Below are 18916 nucleotides of genomic sequence, written 5' to 3' on the forward strand. Positions count from 1 at the left end.
GTTGATTTTACACTAGTGAATTTTACCTTTATTTTTATGTAATGTTATAAAGGTAACTGATTTTTTTTTTTTTTTTGAGACAGAGTCTCGCTCTGTCGCCCAGGCTGGAGTGCAGTGGCGTGATCTCGGTTCACTGCAAGCTCCGCCTCCCAGGTTCACGCCATTCTCCTGCCTCAGCCTCCCAAGTAGCTGGGACTACAGGCGCCTGCCACCCCGCCCGGCTAATTTTTTGTATTTTTAGTAGAGACGGGGTTTCACCGTGTTAGCCAGGATGGTCTCGATTTCCTGACCTCATGATCCACCCGCCTCGGCCTCCCAAAGTGCTGGGATTGCAGGCGTGAGCCGCCGTGCCTGGCCTAAAGGTACCTGGTTTTTAAAAGTGAATTCAAAATTAAAACCTTACAGAAGTGAGATTCTAAGAGTTATGCACGGTTCACTATTTTAATTGATTCAGTTTAAAGCATGAAGTAGTTATCATAAGCACAGACCTAAAAGAAATGATGCTGTAGAGAGGAAAAAAATTCAAGAAAACTGAAGCTAAGACCTTACCATCAGTGCTCTCCTTTGAGCTATCAATGGAATACCATACGCATACCATCTCTGAACGCTAGAGAGGAGCTGTCGGCTTCTCAGTATGTCTGCAAAATTGTACTAAATATTTCCACTTCATGAAACAGAAATGTATGTGTTAATTCTACGTTGTTTCCTTTTCATTTTATATACCTGAGGTTCTCCACTGATGTCGATACAACTGGCTCCATTTTCAATACACGCTTTTATTACAGGTTCTCCATAAAATCGATACTAGGGAAATAAGAAGAAGAAAGAGGTTTATTCTTGCTTGACAAGTTTAACTGAATAAAATGCCATCTAATCCTGGAAGTAAATGGTCCTAGTTATCAAGAAATCATCTGCTAATAAAATAGCCTAAAGATAAATTGAAAAAGTGGCCAGGCACGGTGGCTCACACCTGTAATCCCAGAACTTTGGGAGGCCGAGGCAGGCGGATCACTTGAGGTCAGGAGTTTGAGACCAGCCTGGCCAACATGGTGAAATCCCATCTCGACTAAAAATACAAAAATTAGCCGGGCATGATGGCGCACACCTATAATCCCAGCTACTTGGGAGGCTGAGGCAGGAGAATGGTTTGAACCTCGGAGGTGGAGATTACAATGAGCCAAGATCACGCCACTGCACTCCAGCCTGGGCGACAGAGTGAGACGGTCTCAAAAACAAAAAGATAAATTGAGAAAATAAGATAACTGCACAAAAATACCTCGCACAGTGTGAATACATAAAGGCATGATGGAATTACAGAGGAATGTACGCTTACCTCTACCTGAAGACAAAAGGGAAAGTTTCATACAAGTGATTCCCTTGAGTTGAACCCTAAAGAAAAAATAAAAATTTTCCAGGAAAAAGAAAAATCTGGATACAAGAAAAAGTAAATGCAGAGGTGAAGAAAGAGGAGATTTTCCTGTTACTTGAAGCAGGAATCAAATACACTGGAGTAGGAAGTGGAAAGAGATTAGTCTGGAAAGGCAGGCTACGGCCACATCAGGAAGGACAACATGTGCTATGCTAACAGGTTTCAACTTTATCCTTTCTAGTTTATTTGGCCTTCCTGGAGAATTTTAAACAGGATTGTGGTATAAGACTTACAGCACAGATGATATACTAAAGATAGACATACAATACTAAAAAGGCGGAAATGACTGGATTTCCAGACTAGCTGGGCTGGACATGGGGGCCAAGAACCCGTGGTACCACTGGCCAAAATTAAAAACAAACAGGAAGAAGAGAGTATGCAAAGGATAAGTTTGATACTGAACAGAGCAGATATTCTGAGCCTATATGACACTAGATCTCTCGTATTATCTGTTACTCAAACTCAAGGAATTAAAATAAAATTTTCATATGTAAAAGCTAATACATCAGAATTCAGTCCCATTTCCGAAGAAGCACGACAAATCTTTCTCTTAGATTAGAAGCACAAACTCCTCTGCTTTACTCATCCCTGGCAGCAAAAGATGCAGGAAGGAAATCGTTTCTTTCTTCCAGCCTTCGAGAAACAAGGGACACTTAAAAGACAGGGCAGTGCAACAACTGACCTTTACAAATAGGTCAGATGGGCTGTCCTCTCACCTAACTCCAAGACCTCACGCCTCTTACTAAGAATGGCGGATCACACTGGAATTACAGGACTGGGAGAAGTATGTGAAATTCGAGTTCCTAGCCTTCCATTAACCACATGAAATGAATGAAGAACTTTACTTCTCAGGCAGTATGGTGTCATGGAACAAAGGATTTCAAGGCAGTGGACCCAAGTTCACACCTGGAATCCATCACCTACTAACTATGTGAATTTATTTATAAATCACTTAAATTGTCTACCAAATGAATAAAATACACACTTTAAACATATTTAAATAGAACTAAAGTTGAGATTAAAACATAAGTTGAAGCTCTATATTCTTTCTGCACCCAGTTTAATCCTTAGGGTTTGCACACATCCATTTTAAAACTCATTTGGAGCTTTCTCGGCCTGTCTCTGGATATTTCACTCCCAAATTTCTCAAGTTGGCCATGAGTCCACCTGCTTTAGAATCACCTGGGTCGCGTGCTGGTCACAGTCCCACTCCAGACCCCCAGAATCAGGCTTTCTGAGGTAGACTCCAGTAACTTGCATTTTAAATAAGCCTCACAGGTGACTCTTGCGTACTTCAAAGATGGAGAATCACTGACTTGGACATTCTCCCAGGAAATCTCACCTACTCTCCCAACTTCAATCAAATCTGTGCTGTGACCTCCAACCTCTACGTCTAGAGTTGCTCACTGAATGGGTTTCCCTCCCTATGTTTTTTGTTAGAAAGGTCAGGACCAGTGACAGCACAGGACATGTGGCGTGAGTCACACATAAAACTAATTTCACTTTGCCTACATTTTCCTTTTATTTTCTCTTCACCCTGACTTTCTCACTTACTTATAAAACATCATATACAAACAATATATTATTTGTATTTTCCGTCTTGATGCAAGGTATCTAGCAGACACCTCAATTTCAACAAGTCTAAAACTGAATTCATCATCTCTCTCTCTAAACCTATTTCTTCTCCTCCACTTTCTAGCACATGCTTCAGTGTGTAGCCTCTAGGCTGGGTGTGGTGGCTCAAACCTGTATCTCAGCACTTTGGGAGGCTGAGGCAGAAGGATCGCTTTGAGACTCTGTCTCTCTAAGAAAAAAAATATGTGTGTGTGTGTGTGTGTGTGTGTGTATATATAAAAAAAATACGATGCTGAGGACTATATATATGCCATTTATATATTATATATATATCTATAAATATATAATACATATATTATATAATATATATCTATAAATATCTATAATATGCATTATATCTACATGTAATATAGATATATAATACATACAAGGACTATATATATATGGCATATATGTATAAACACATGGCCAGGCACAGTGGCTCACGTCTGTAATCCCAACACTTTGGGAGGCCAAGGCGAGTCAATCACTTGAGCTCAGGAGCTAGAGACCAGCCTGGGCCACAGGGCAAAACCCTGTCTCTACAAAAAATACAAAAAGTAGACAGATGTGATGGCCCAAGCCTATAGTCCCAGCTACTTGCAGGGCTGAGGCGGGAAGATCACTTGAGCCCAGGAGGTTGACACAGCAGTGAGCTGTGTTCGTGCCACTGTACTCCAGCCTGGGCAACAAAGTGAGACCCCCATCTCAAAAAAATAAAAATACAAAACAAAGTATAGCCTCTAGTTCAGCCTGCCTGGGTCCCACTTCTAACGTCTTTCTGATGTGCTCAAATGAGGAAAGACTCTGAGACAAAACTGTGCAAATGGCTGAACAGCAGAGTGGCCTAGAATGTGGGCTTTAAAGTCAGGCCAGACTTACATCCAGGCTCTGCAGCCACTAGCTGTGTGACCTTGGGCAAGTCACTTTACCTAAGCACCAACCTCTTCAATCAAAGAATGGTGATGAATACCACCACCCACTTCCCTGGGAGTTGTGAGGATGAAATAAGAGAATACAAAGAGCCTGGCGCAGGGCTAGGCACATGGCACTCAGATGTCTTCTTTTTTGTTATTATCAATGGCATTACTCCCCACATAATTCTCAGGTTAAAACCTGGAAGCAGGCTGGGTCATGCCTGGAATCCCAGCACTTTGGGAGGCCGAGGCAGGTGGATCACCTGAGCACAGGAGTTCAAGACCAGCCTGGCCAATTTGGTGAAACCCCGTCTCTACTAAAAATACAAAAATTAGTTGGGTGTGGTGGCGTGAGCCTGTAGTTCCAGCTACTCAGAAGGCTGAGACGGGAGAATTGCTTGAACCCGGGAGGTGGAGGTTGCAGTGAGCCGAGATTGCGCCACTGCACTCCCGCCTGGGTGACAAAGCAAGACCCGTCAAAAAAAAGAAATCTGGAAGAAGTTTCTCATGCTACCTATCCTGGAAGTCACCAAGTTTTATCGATTCAGTCTCCTAAAAATATCTCAAATCAGTCTCCTCTCCCCTACACAATTATATCTTAGTTCAGACCCCATCAACACTCATCTAATTTACGACAAATAGGCCCTAACTGGTTACACTGCAGCCAGCTAGCCCCATCTCCAAATACATAACAAACTGTTATTCTAAAATAAAAATCTGATGTCACCTTTCCTCCTGCCTCACTCCTGTAACATATCCACTCTTAAAACCTGATAGACTGGATTAAGAAAATGTGGCACATAAACACCATGGAATACTATACAGCCATAAAAAAGGATGAGTTGACATCCTTTGCAGGGACATGGATGAAGCTGGAAACCATCATTCTGAGCAAACTATCACGAGGACAGAAAACCAAACACTGCATGTTCTCACTCATAGGTGGGAATTGAACAATGAGAACACATGGACATGGGGTGGGGAACATCACACACCAGGGCCTGTCATGGGGTTGGGGGTGGGGGTAGAGATAGCACTGGAGGAAATACCTAATGTAAGTGACAGGCTGATGGGTGCAGCAGGCCAGCATGGCACATGTATACCTATGTAATGAGCCTGCATGTTGTACACATGTACCCTAGAACTTAAAGTATAATAAAAATAACAAAAACAACCTCTACAATATATAGTACGAAGTCCAAACTTCTTAGCATGTCACAGAAAGTCCTTAGCATCGTATCATACCACAGTCCCTTAATTCTCATCTTCCAGCAGTTCTAAATTCCATGTAACTCCCCAAGCATGCTGCTGCTGCTCCACACCCAGTGTGCTTGCTTCCACTGCCTGGAGCATCCTCCCTCCATTCTGCCAACTCCCAGCTCCTCCAGGCTCTGCTCACAGCCACAGGCTCGCTCTCAGTCTGCCCATTCCTTACTTTCACTGCATATTGTCACATCTGGCCCACTTCTTTGAGTAATCTGGAGTTGAGCCTTCTCACTTATTCCTATTTTATGAACTTGCTAGATTTTTCTCCACTTCGTACCCTGTGCTTGTCTGAGATAGGTGAACACAGTCAGAGCAGCAATCCTTCATCTCGGGGAGATCCTTCTCCTGTGAGGCCAATTAGCTTAGAGGTCAGAACTGCAATCCCGCTCTCCATGCTCCATCTTCTTCTGTTTTTTTTTTTTGAGCCAGAGTTTCATTCCTGTTGCCCAGGCTGGAGTACAATGGCGTAATCTCGGCTCACTATAACTTCCGCCTCCCGGGTTCAAGCGATTCTCTTGCCTCAGCCTCCCGAGTAGCCGGGATTATAGGCACACACCACCATGTCCAGCTAATTTTTTGTATTTTTAGTAGAGGCAGGGTTTCACTATGTTGGCCAGGCTGGTCTCGAACTCCTGACCTCAAGTGATCTGCCCACCTGGGCCTTCCAAAGTGCTGGGATTCCAGGCGTGAGCCACCGCGCCCGGCCCTCAAAGCTCCATCTTCTAACCCAGTGGTCTCCCAAGTAGTCTTCCCCCAAGGGAAGCACAGAATGATCCACTGAGGGTGGAAGTAAATATTAGAACTTTTATATTTCACGTTAATGTTTACAGAAAACACAAAGAAAAACATGACGTTCTATTAACAGTTACCATATGGACTGACTACGAGACATTCTCTGGGCCACGTTAAGTGCTCATGTGTTGAAGGCAGGACACAGCAGGTATCCTGAGGGGGTTGTGGGAGAGTTTCCATCACACAAAGGGGGCCGCAGCACCACTCTGCATTTGGTCATTTTCATTTTACTGCAACCTAATGCCTGAATGAGGATACTGAGGTTCTAAAGCTTGAACACTGAGGCCTCAGGCATTTAGAGTGGGGAGGATAAAGACGCAATGGAGGAGACTAGGACTTCCAGGGTGAAGCTGGTGGACAGGAGGAAAACTACGAGAAGATGACAATGCAGAAGCCAAGTAAAGAAAGGAGAAAGTGGTCAGCTGGATCAATGCCGAAAGCTTTCAGATAAGGACTGGATTTGACAGGATGGGACTTTAGCAGAGTACTTTCACTGGAGGAGGGAGGAGGAGGGAGGAGGGAGGAAAACAAAAGCCCAACAGGAGTCGTTTGAGGAGGAGGTGAAGCAGCAGAGATAGTGAGTCATGAGAATTCTTTCAAGGAGGTTGCTAAAGGGGGGCACAACAAATAAGAGTAGTTGGAAGGTATGTGGAATCAAGCAGCTTTTCTTTAAAGATGGGAGATATCACATATTTAAATGCTGATGGAAATAATCCAGTAAACAGGAGAAATCCGAGAAAAAGATAATGTGTAACTGTAAACATGAAGTGTTGAGGGAAGTCAGGAACCCCAAACGGAGGGACCCGCTGAAGCTGTGGCAGAAGAACATAAACTGTGAAGATTTCATGGACATTTATTAGTTCCCCAAATTAACACTTTTATAATTTCTTATGCCTGTCTTTACTGTCATCTCTGAACATAAATTGTGAAGATTTCATGGACATTTATCACTTCCCGTATCAATATTCTTGTGATTTCCTATGCCTGTCTTTAATCTCTTAATCCCATCATCTTCCTAAGCTGAGGATGAATGTCGCCTCAGGGCCCTGTGATGATTGTGTTATCTGTACAAATTGTTTGTAAAACATGTGTGTTTGAACAATATGAAATCTGGGCATCCTAAAAAAGGAACAGGATAACAGCAATTTTCAGGGAACAAGGGAGATAACCGTAAGGTCTGATGCCTGTGGGGCCGGGCAGAACAGAGCCATATTTCTCTTCTTGCAGAAAGCGAACAGGAGAAATATCACGACTTATTTTCCCAGCAAGGAATAACCCTGGGAAGGGAATGCATTCCCAGGGGAGGTCTCTGAAATGGCCGCTCTGGGAGTGTCTGTCTTATGCGGCTGAAGAAAGGGATGAAATACGCCCTGGTCTCCTGCAGCGCCCTCAGGCTTGCTAGGATTAGGAAATTCCAGCCTGGCAAACTCTAGTCAGACCCGTTGTCTGCTCTCGAACCGTTTCCTGTTAAGATGTTTATCAATGATAATGTGTGCCCAGAGGGACATGGAACCTCATCAGTAATTCTAATTTTGCCCTGGCCTTGTGATCTTGCTCTGCCATTTGCCTTGTGATATTCTATTGCCTTTTGAAACACGTGATCTCTATGACCCACTCCCTATTCGTACACTCCCTCCCCTTTTGAAATCCCTAATGAAAACTTGCTGGTTTTGCAGCTCAAAGGGCATCATGGAACCTGCTGACACGTTATGTCACCCCCAGAGGCCCAGCTGTAAAATTTCTCACTTTGTATTCTTTCTCTTTATTTCTCAGACTGGCCGACACTTAGGAAAAATAGAAAAGAATCTACGTTGAAATACTGTGGGCTGGTTCCCCCGATATCTGGCACTCAGCGTGTTTTTTTCTTTTTCCCAAGCGCATGTGGGAACCTGATTCCCTTTGGTAGGTGCGGAGAAACATCATCAGTTCGGTCCACAGAAACGCTTGTTCTGTTCCCTGACGAGTGGTGAGTCTGTCTGTGTATTGTCCGGGTTAACTATGGGTCACGTGGAGTCTAAACATTATACTTATCTCTTCTATATTAAGCTCCAGTTAAAACAGAAAAGGGTTCGAATGCCCATGGAAAATATGGCCACTCTATTCAGGGCAGTAGAAACATACTGTCTTTGGTTTCCTGAAAAAGGAAACTCAGATGTACACCTGTTAAAACGGTGGTGTCCGAGTAACCATGGAAAATATTTTCCTGAAAAAGGTACCTTAGATGTAGAACTATGGGATCGTGTTGGTGCAACATTCCAGGAACTGGTCTTGACCGGGAATTTTGTTCCCATCACTGTCTGGGGTGACTGGGCCTTGGTACGTGCTGTCCTAATGACATACCAATTCTGTGACCCCCTGCAGTTACCACTGTTTTCTGAATCTGATGACCCTCCACCTCTCTCCCTTCACCTACTCCTCCCCCACCTAACGATACTGAGAATTCATTATCTAATTCCAGTGACTTTGGTTTAATGTCACCCCTTGATGATCTCGTTTCTTTTCACGAAGAGCCGGTACTTTTAGCTCCCATGGCTCCGACTCAGACAGCCCGGGACCACATATATGCTGATTCTTCTCTTTTCAAACCTCTGGAGTCAGCTAATAGCTCCAGGACCAAACTACAATTTACCTATAATTCTGCAGGCCCTCCCACATCCATTGTAGCCCCTCACCCTCCAGTCGTTTCAGTTTCTCAACCAGTCACTTTGCCATCCACTTAGCCAGCTTCTCTATACCCTTTTCCACACATGGACACCAGTAATCACCAGTATACTTCTGCTCCTTCTGCTCCCCCAATGCTCTTTCCTCACACTGTCATACTGGTCTGACCCCCTCACCCTCAGTTTCCCTTACCTACACATGCTTTTCCTGTCATTTCTATGCTAACTCCATCTTGGATACCTACTCTTAAAACTTCAATGCAACGCTTATTATGCCAAAACAAAACAAAACAAAAGTGGATAGATGTGTGGGCTTATCTGCTCACACTAGAACCTCCTGACACCCAAGGGGTACAAATGTGTCATTATGTACCTCTCAGTCTTACCTTTTTAAAAGAATTTAAGGATGCTTGTACTCCGTATGGTCTTACTTCTCCTTTTGTTAAAATGGTATTACAAACTTTTTGTACTGAGGTCACTTTGCTTCCCTTACACAGGGACCTTTTGGCAAAAGCTGTTCTGACTCCATCTCAGCATTTACAATGCTGTGCATGGTGAGCAGAGGAGGCCCGTCTGCAGGCTCCGCTACATCGGACTAATGGCATTCTAGTTACTCAGGCTCAGCTCACAGGCTCCGACAGCTTCTCTGATACTTACGCCCAATTAGTCTTTGATGCTCTCACCACAAAACACGTAACAAAGGTGTGAATGAGAGCTTGGGGCAAATTATGAGCCCCCAGGCCAAGCTCCTGTTTCTTTTACTAGGGTTAAACAAGGTCACAATGAATTATACCCTGATGTTTTAGCTACATTACAAGATGCTGTTGAAAAACTTGTCTCTGATGAGCACACTCAAGGTACTCTCCTTCATATGTTAGCTTTTGAGAATGCAAACCATGAGTGTAAAACGGCCATGCGTTCTGTCCAATAACAAAATTTACCTGATCACAACGTGTTGCCTGCATATATTAAAGCTTAAATCTGACACAACTGTTTGGATTGAGAAGTGGCCACTCTCTAAAGAAAAACTGGAGGCTTTGACTCAATTGGTTTCTTAACAGTTACAACTTGGAAATGTGGAAACTTCTCTTTCCCCCTGGAATGCTCCTGTGTTTCTACTAAAAAAGAAAAAAAAAATCAGGCAAGTGGCAGATGGTAACCAATTTAAGGGCCATTAACGTTGTCATTAAACCTATGGGGGCCATCCAACCCAGCATGCCTGCCCCTACTTTAATACCTAAACATTGGCCTCCCATAGTTATTGATCTTAAAGATTTTTTTACTATTACTTTACATAAATCAGATTGTGAAGAATTTGCCTTTACTGTACCATCTCTCAAGAGTCAGGAGCCTGCAGGTCGTTGCCAATGGGAAGTACTTCCTCAGGGAATGCCGAATAGCCCACCATCTGCCAGCTTTCTGTTGGACAGGTGCTTTCACCAGTGTGAGCTCAATTTCCCCAGGCCTATATTCTTCATTATATTGATGATATCTTAATTGCTGCCCCCACTGATGAAGAATTAATAGACTGTTATCGAATTTTAAGCCGCTGTGTTACAGAGGCTGGATTACACATCGCTCAGGATAAAATTCAACAGACCACTCTTGTTCAACATTTAGGAATGGTGGTTGATAAACAATGTATTCAACCTCAGAAAGTTCAAATTAGGAGGAATTCTTTGAAAACTTTAAATGACTTCCAAAAACTTCGGGGTAACATTATTTAAGACCTACTTCAGGCATTCCAACATATGCGCTAACTTGTTTTCTGTGCTGTGTGGAGATTCCAATCTCCGCAGTCCCAGCACTTTGACCTGAGGCTTCACTAGAACTGGAATTCGTAGAGGAAAGAATCCAGACCGCCCAGTTATCTAGAGTACAGCCGTCTCGCCTTTTCAGCTTCTGGTTTTCACTTCATTACACTCCCCTACTGGGCTAATAGTTCAACATAATGATTTAGTGGAGTGGTGTTTTCTTCCTCATTCTGTGTCAAAAACTTTGTCTGTTTATCTGGACCAAATGGCCAGTCTAATTGGACAAGCTCGGTGTAGAATACTTAAAATTTCCAGATGTGATCTGAATTTAATTATAGTTCCTTTAAATCAGCTCAAAGTTCAAGCCGTTTTTCAACATTCCATATTGTGGCAAATTCACTTGACTGATTTTATTGGCGTTATTGACAATCATTATCCAAAAACAAATTGATTTTATAAAAATGACATATTGGGTGGTCCCTTGATTGACCAAAGATCAGCCATTCCTGAGGCTGTTATACTGTTCACTGAGGGCTCCAGTAACAGAAATGCTGGTTATGTGGGTCCTACAGACAAGCTTATTTCTACCCCTTATACCTCTGCTCAAAAGGCAGAGTTAATTCCTATAATCACTGCCTTACAGGATTTCCCCAAACCTTTAAATATTGTCTCTGATTCCGCTTAATGTGGGAAAGAGGACATGCTTTGTTTCACCAGGAGACCATCAGTCCCCTTCCTGGGTGCCCACTAAAAGACTTAAACTTCCTGTGAATGAAACCACAGGGAAAAGACGTCCGTGTCAGAGACCGCCCTCAGACGTGGTGAGATCTGTGCCAAGTCCTCAGAAGCAGGCACACCAAATCAAAATGGGTCTGGTTCAATCCTCCCTCATGGCAACGGAGACCCATCTAACTCATCCCACTTCTCCAAATTACCTTTTTCTACTTACAAACCTAAAAATCTCACCATTTCTATTAGCCTGAAAAGAACATCCCTCTGCTCTTCTCTTCCTCCTTCAGCACTCAATCTTGCTTACAATAGGTTTTATTTAATGATTCTCCTTCTTATACTTTGTGTCTCACCAGTTTCCTCTCACACTGATTTACCTGCTGCACAAAATTATTCTTATTGGGCTTATGTGCCTTTCCCTCCACTTATTCAACCTCTCACCTAGATGGATGCTCCTGCAGAAATCTACACTAACGATAGTGCATGGATGCCTGGAGCTACAGATGACCATTGCGCCACTTAACCAGGAGAAGAAGGCACTGCATTTAATGTTACCATAGGTTACAAACACCCACTCAGTGCCCTGGACATGCACCTGGTTGTATCCATCTAGAAACTCAAGTCTGGGCTGCTTATCTTGCGGAGAAATCAGCTACAGAGGAACTGGGACATTCGGTCTCTGGCCTCTCCCTTTCTCCTTTAAGACAAATGAAAGGGGGAGTAAGGGAAGATACCCCATACTTTCAATATAAACCTGCAGGAAAACCATGTCCTAAAAATGTTGAGGGCCCATCTAAAACTTTAATTTGGAAAGACTATGTTAACTCACATGCAGTAGTATTTAAAAATGACTCATATGGTTTAGAAATAGACTGGGCACCAAAGGGCTATTTAAAAAACCATTGCTCCTCTGGTAGAAAAGAATGCCTGGAGGCTACTTATTTTATTTCTTATGGGAGAACGAGAATCATCCTTCTACTTTGCATAGGAGATTCAGCTCATTCTTTCCCTTAAAATGGGAAGATAAAGGCATTATCACCCCAGGCTTCATATGATATTCCCCATTCTGAGCCCGAACTTTGGAAATTGGCTATTGCCATGTCTGGACTGCGACTACGGGAAGGGGAAACTCTTCTGTCTGTTGTCCCCGCTATCGTCCCCCTCCCTCCGTATCAATGTGGATTCAGACATTCTGCTTTGCTTACCTCCAACCTGACTGTTCCCATACAGAGCTGTGTTAAGCCTCCTTACATGCTGTGAGTGGGAAATATCAGAATTTGGACAAACAAACCGTCCAATGCATTAATTGTCATTTATACACTTGCATTAACTCCCGTTTTGACTCCAGGAAAAGTGTAATGTTGGTTCGAGCTCGAGAAGGAATCTGGATTCCAGTAACTTTGCCCAGACCTTGGGAATCTTCCTCCTCGATACGTTCAATTAATGAAGTGTTACAGCAAATTCTAAAAAGATCTAAGAGGTTTGTTTTCACTTTAATTACTGTGATCATGGACCTAATTACAGTCACTGCACTGGCCACCACTGCTTGAATGGCGTTACGTCAATCTATTCAAACAGCTCATTTTGTTAATGACTGGCAAGCCAATTCCACCCAAATGTAGAATCCTCAACAAGGCACTGATCAAAAACTGGCTAATCAAATTAATGATTTAAGACAGTCTGTTACGTGGCTTGGAGATCAGGCAGTGAGTCTCGAACACCGCATGCAAACGCAGTGTGACTGGAATGCCTCTGGGGCCCAGCTGTGAAATTTCTCTCTTTGTACTCTTTCTCTTTATTTCTCAGACCAGCCGACACTTACAGAAAATAGAAAAGAACCTATGTTGAAATATTGGGGGCTGGTTCCCCCGATAATAAAGTCTTTGAAAACTGTGTCCAATAGGAAGAGGACCAGTTTTTCCTTGGAACAAGAGATATGGCAGACTACAGGGTACGATGCGGATTGGCCGACAGGTAGGTAGGTAGATAGATCTGGTGGTAGGAAGATGAAGAAAGAAATTCTGTTATTAACCAGCTTCTATTTTCATAGTTAAAAAAAAAAATCAGATAAGAACAAGGAAAGAGAGATGGGATACTAAAAGTGCAAGGAAAACAAGGTTGTGAGCTACTTCAGAGAGCAGGAGAGAGAATTCCTGAGAATTCCTGAGCAGAGCTGCTGGAGGTGCTGAGCGCCACACGAGGTTTGTAAACACATATTTGAAGGGTGATCAGTTTACATGGGGATATACTTTTCTCCAGCCACATTGGGTTACTCACGTTCAGGTGAAGAGAAGGTAAACAGAATAACCAGGGCTGGGATTTTTCCAGAGTACTGAGGAGAAAAAGGCACGGGAGATGGATGAGGGCCTCCATTACAGAGTGGAGCAGTGGACCTCATGGATGGAATCTAAGCTAGTTAAGAATGAGATGAATCGGCCGGGCGCGGTGGCTCAAGCCCGTAATCCCAGCACTTTGGGAGGCCGAGGTGGGCGGATCACGAGGTCAGGAGATCGAGACCATCCTGGCAAACACGGTGAAACCCCATCTCTACTAAAAAATACAAAAAACTAGCCGGGCGCGGTGGCGGGCGCCTGTAGTCCCAGCTGCTCGGGAGGCTGAGGCAGGAGAATGGCGTGAACCCAGGAGGCAGAGCTTGCAGTGAGCTGAGATCCGGCCACTGCACTCCAGCCTGGGCGGCAGAGCGAGACTCCGTCTCAAAAAAAAAAAAAAAAAAAAAAAAAAAAGAATGAGATGAATCTAAATCCACAACATTTTTATTTAATAGCAATTCACAAACCCTTTTGCTCTCAATTAAAAAGTATTAATATTTTAGAAGTTTAATTTTTAAACATCTTGCCAACTGTGACGGCTTCTTCAGATCACTAAATGTCACCAACACTCACCTTGTTACACAGGCCAAAAGTCTGATGGCCTGTGACTTGACTTTTTCATACTCAGTACAATAGCAAAAGCTGTTCTCCTTTGAAAATATACTCTGAACCTAACGACTTCTCAGCACCTCTACCACTACTACCCCAGGGCTTGTGCTTGGACCTTTCCATTGCTCATCCCTTGTTATCTATTTTTTCAATCAGAAGCCAAAGAACTTCAAATTTAAATCAGATGAAGCCCTTCCTTTCAACCATTCAACGCCTCTTGGTCACACTTGGAAGAAAAACCCACGTCCTGACCACGGCCGGTAAGATCCTACACAACCCAGCTCCTGGGTTTCCCTCTGATCCACTCTCCACCTCCTGCTCTGCCCAGCCACACTGGCCTCTGTCACACTCTTCCGTCTTGCCAAGCACACTTGCGTCTCAGGACCTTTGTGCCTGCTCTCCCTGGAAAAGTCTCTCCTCAAAAGTTCATGCAATTTGCTCTCATTTCATTCAGATCTTGGTTCATACGTCAATTCCTCACAGAAACCTTCCCTGACCATCTATCTAAAAACACCGACATGCCAACACCTTTTCTCCTTTCTCGGCTTCACTCTTCTTCAAAGCACTTTTCATTACCTCCTATTACAATCCTATTTTTCTGTCTTCCCCACAAGAATGTAATCTCCATGAGGGATTTTCTGTTTCGGTCACCATTGTGTCCCACGTGCCTGCAATAATGCATTTTACATACGGTAAGTATCAATAAATATTCATTCAATAAATGAGTCCTTTTTATTCTTTTTGTGCATTTAAAAAATATGTTTACCCAGTAATATAAGAATATAATTTATAAATAAAAAATATACCAGGGACACACACTGAAGGGGCAGACAGTAAAAAGGAAAGAAAATTCTGATAATCACAGATGTAACCAATCAACAAGCCAGTGCACATGCCCTAAGGAGAGGGTCATAGAGAGCCTGTCAGTCTCTCTCAGGAGACTTTGGTAATCTCCATTTGCTTCTCGCAAGAAGGAAAAACTCCCCATACGGGGTTAAGGCCTTCAACCAACAATTCTGTCCTCTGCCCTTATGTTCCTCTGGAATATTTTGCTAGAAATGAATGGATTGTTTGTTCTGATACAAAGAAGGGTTGATTACTTACTGGTCCTACGCAATTGAGGACAACTGTTGCCTGTTTAGCCATTTCATCAAGCGAGGCTGGATTAGCGATATCACAAATGATGATTCCAACTTCAGACGACAGTGTTGGTCTTCCTAAAATAAGAAACAAATGAAGTAAAGAAAATTCCGGTAGAGGATTACATCTTGCTTGTCTTCTTTTTATAGTAATCAGTGACCAGCAAATTACTAAATACACTGATATACTGAAAGCTAGCTCTCCCGTTTAGACAAAAGATAAAACTGTTTTTAATCAGGTAATAAAAAAGGAAAAGGTTATGAGGAAAACTGAGTTAACACTAAGCGTTACTAAAAACCTGATCTTTAAAAAAAAAATCTAATAAAAGCGTTGTGTAAATAACAACCCTGTGTAACACGACAATTTAACGATCAAGTTTAAATGCTGACCAGATAACTATCCAGACTTCCTCTCCAACAAGAAATTTATGTCATAAAAATAGTTTCTTGGCCGGGCGCGGTGGCTCAAGCCTGTAATCCCAGCACTTTGGGAGGCCGAGACGGGCGGATCACAAGGTCAGGAGATCGAGACCAGCCTGGCTAATACGGTGAAACCCCGTCTCTACTAAAAAATACAAAAAACTAGCCGGGTGAGGTGGCGGGCGCCTGTAGTCCCAGCTACTCGGGAGGCTGAGGCAGGAGAATGGCGTAGACCCGGGAGGCGGAGCTTGCAGTGAGCTGAGATATGGCCACTGCACTCCAGCCTGGGCGACAGAGCGAGACTCCGTCTCAAAAAAAAAAAAAAAAAAAAAAAAATAGTTTCTTGGCCAGGGGCAGCGGCTCAGCACTTTGGGAGGCCAAGGACTTCTCGAGCTCAGGAATTCCAGACCAGCTTGGGCAACATAGCAAGACCTTGTCTCTACTAAAAAAAAAAAAAAAAAAAAAAAAAAAAATTATCTGACATGGTGGCATACGCCTGTAGTCCCAGCTACTCAGGAGGCTGAGGTGGCAGAATCACTTAGACACAGAGGTCGAGGCTGCAGCGAGCTGTGATCACGCCACTGCACTCCAGCCTGGGTAGCAGAATGATACCTTGTCTTTAAAAAAATAAAGTTCCTCATCAACTACTAAACAATCACTATGCATGATTTAGTTGTAGGTGATGGAGAGTCTCGGACTGACTGTTAACATGAAAACCATTAGGGCCAGGTGTGGTGGCTCACGCCTGTAATCCCAGCACTTTGGCAGGCTGAGACGGGCGGATCAGGAGGTCAGCAGATCGAGACCATCCTGGCTAACACGGTGAAACCCCGTCTCTACTAAAAATACAAAAAATTAGCCGGGCGTGGTGGCGGGCGCCTGTAGTCCCAGCTACTCGGCAGGCTGAGGCAGGAGAATGGCAAAAAAACAAAAAACAAAAAAAATTAGAACTCTGAGGTGAAAAGCACACGCTACATAAACACACAGGCTCATAAGAAAATAATTGGAATTAACTGGCTCAACTAAGTGATGCAGGTTTCAATAGGTGAAGGTATATCCCCCACAATAAAACTGGATTTGGGCATTATATATGGTAAGTGACAAGGCTGTACCGGTACGATCTTGCCGAGCCGGAAAAAGAAATGGAAGCATATATTTTAATAGTGAAATTACTTCTCTTGGAAAAATAACAACCAAAAAGCTCTTTGGTCAGAATTACGTGTTGGTAGTATCAGCATCAAAAGCTGTGGGAGAGTCCAGCCTACGTGGTGTCTTCTGTACATAACCACGAACAAAAAGCACTCCGAGCAGGGCATCGTACGAAAGTAGATTAAACAGAAAGAATGTAGTATTTCCAGAACTCTAACGGGTGTCTGTGTAAGGGAAATCTACGGTGGGGAGTTAATAGCCAAATTTAAAGGCTACGGAGTCGTAAGTCAGATGTCTCCCCAGCCATGAAGGCAGCAGGATCCCTGCGTCTGTCTCCTCTCTGTCCCATCCTGCACCCCAGACTCGGGACAGGTCTCAGCAAGGACAAGGTCACTCAATAAATAGACGCTACCCGAATGCTTACAGAATCAATGAATATATGCTACCTGAATGCTTAGAATAAGTAAGCGTCTAAACCAGAAATACACACTTTTTATTCTCTGAAGAGGAAGGCTGCTGGAGTATTCTTACAGAAAAGAAACTAAAACAGAATAGCCACAAAGACACTGTCAATACAACTCTTTTTTTTTTTTTTTTTTTTTTGAGACGGAGTCTCGCTCTGTGGCCCAGGCTGGAGTGCAGTGGCCGGATCTCAGCTCACTGCAAGCTCCGCCTCCCGGGTTCATGCCATTCTCCTGCCTCAGCCTCCCAAGTAGCTGGGACTACAGGCGCCGCCACCTCGCCCGGCTAGTTTTTTGTACTTTTTAGTAGAGACGGGGTTTCACCGTATTAACCAGGATGGTCTCGATCTCCTGACCTCGTGATCCGCCCGTCTCGGCCTCCCAAAGTGCTGGGATTACAGGCTTGAGCCACCGCGCAGTTTGCTCTCCCGTCCTCAAAACACGAGGCAAAGGGAAACTACGATCTCCAAGAGACCAAAGCCCTCCCCTCCTCTCCGACCAAATATTAAGAAACCCGCAGACTCAACAGGTGCCCCTGCTGCGGGGCAGGATGAAGCAGAGAGAGGGCAACTCAAGTTCTTGGCCATTTCGCCAGGGGAACTCCCCAAACTGAGGCAGAAATGCAAATGCGGGAAACAGGAGGAAGAGTGTGTGTGTGTGTGTGTGTGTGTGTGTGTGTGTGTGTGTGTGTGTGTCCCCAAACTGAGGCAGAAATGCAAATGCGGGAAACAGGAGGAAGAGTGTGTGTGTGTGTGTGTGTGTGTGTGTGTGTGTGTGTGTGTGTGTGTGTTTTCAGTGTATCCCTGGTATATAGTTAAGGAGGTGGAACAAAGCTGTGGCAATACTTGAAACATCCCTCCCTCTCCTCGTGTGTGTGTGTGTGTGTGTGTGTGTGTGTGTGTGTTCAGTGTATCCCTGGTGTATATACACACACACGTATATAGTTAAGGAGGTGGAACAAAGCTGTGGCAATACTTGAAACATCCCTCCCTCTCCTCTTCCTGTCCTCACGCAGGGCTCGGGGACACGCACCCCTGCGGAGAAACGCTGGTTTGGGGCGACGCGGGGTCCCCGGCCCAGCCACCGCGCAGCCCCGTCCCGCCCGCCCCTTTACCCAGCTTCAGGGCCGCCTTCTCCAGCACCCGCTGCAGCTTCTCCCGGGAGCGGCCCGCCACCGCCCAGGGCAGGCGGGAGCTCCGCTCCGGGTCCACCTGCTCCCGGGCCACCTCCTCGGTCACGAACTGGCCGGTGAAGCCAGAGGCGCCGAACACCACCAGGTGGAAAGGCCTCTGCTCGGTCGCCATGACGAGTCCACTGCGAGCCCAGGCCCGGGGCGCGCTGAGTCCACGGCGCCTGCGCCTCCGGCAGCGACCCCAGTACCCGGCGCAGCAACCGCCGCGTCGCCGCCGCCAGCGCCGCGCTCCCTTCACCCCGCGCGCGCCGCCGCGCCAGGGCCGCGGCCAGGCCCACGCCGCCTGGCGCCGGAGCCGCAGAGCCGCTGCTTGCCCGGGAGGCTTCGGACGCGAGGCTTCCTTGGCCGTGGCTCTGGCTGCCAGTCCGCTTCCAAGCCTGGCAGGCGCCCACCGCGGCCCATAGTTCCCTCCTGCCGTTTTTCCCGCACGGCTCTGGCCGCCCCGCGCAGCGCAT

At 44.9% G+C, this 18916-nt stretch overlaps 1 protein-coding gene across 6 annotated transcripts in view; it reads right to left on the bottom strand.

Moving 5' to 3' along the window:
• SCCPDH (saccharopine dehydrogenase (putative)) overlaps positions 1-18617 on the bottom strand; it is a 55259-nt gene extending 36642 nt beyond the window's left edge. For 4 of the 6 annotated variants that reach the window (XM_074031485.1, XM_074031444.1, XM_074031425.1 and 1 more), the window contains exons 1-2: positions 18384-18617; positions 15205-15317 (exon numbers count right to left, since the gene is read on the bottom strand). In XM_074031485.1, the coding sequence (XP_073887586.1) occupies positions 15205-15317; positions 18384-18573 (303 nt within the window). In that variant the 5' untranslated portion in view covers positions 18574-18617. Of the gene's footprint in view, positions 1-723; positions 805-15204; positions 15318-18383 lie in introns of all 6 variants that reach the window. The other 2 variants (XM_045390809.2, XM_045390804.2) reach the window with 1 other exon arrangement.
• Between the last annotated feature and the right edge of the window lie 299 nt (positions 18618-18916).

This window comes from Macaca fascicularis, chromosome 1 (assembly GCF_037993035.2).
Source record: "Macaca fascicularis isolate 582-1 chromosome 1, T2T-MFA8v1.1".
NCBI classification, from domain to species: domain Eukaryota; kingdom Metazoa; phylum Chordata; class Mammalia; order Primates; family Cercopithecidae; genus Macaca; species Macaca fascicularis.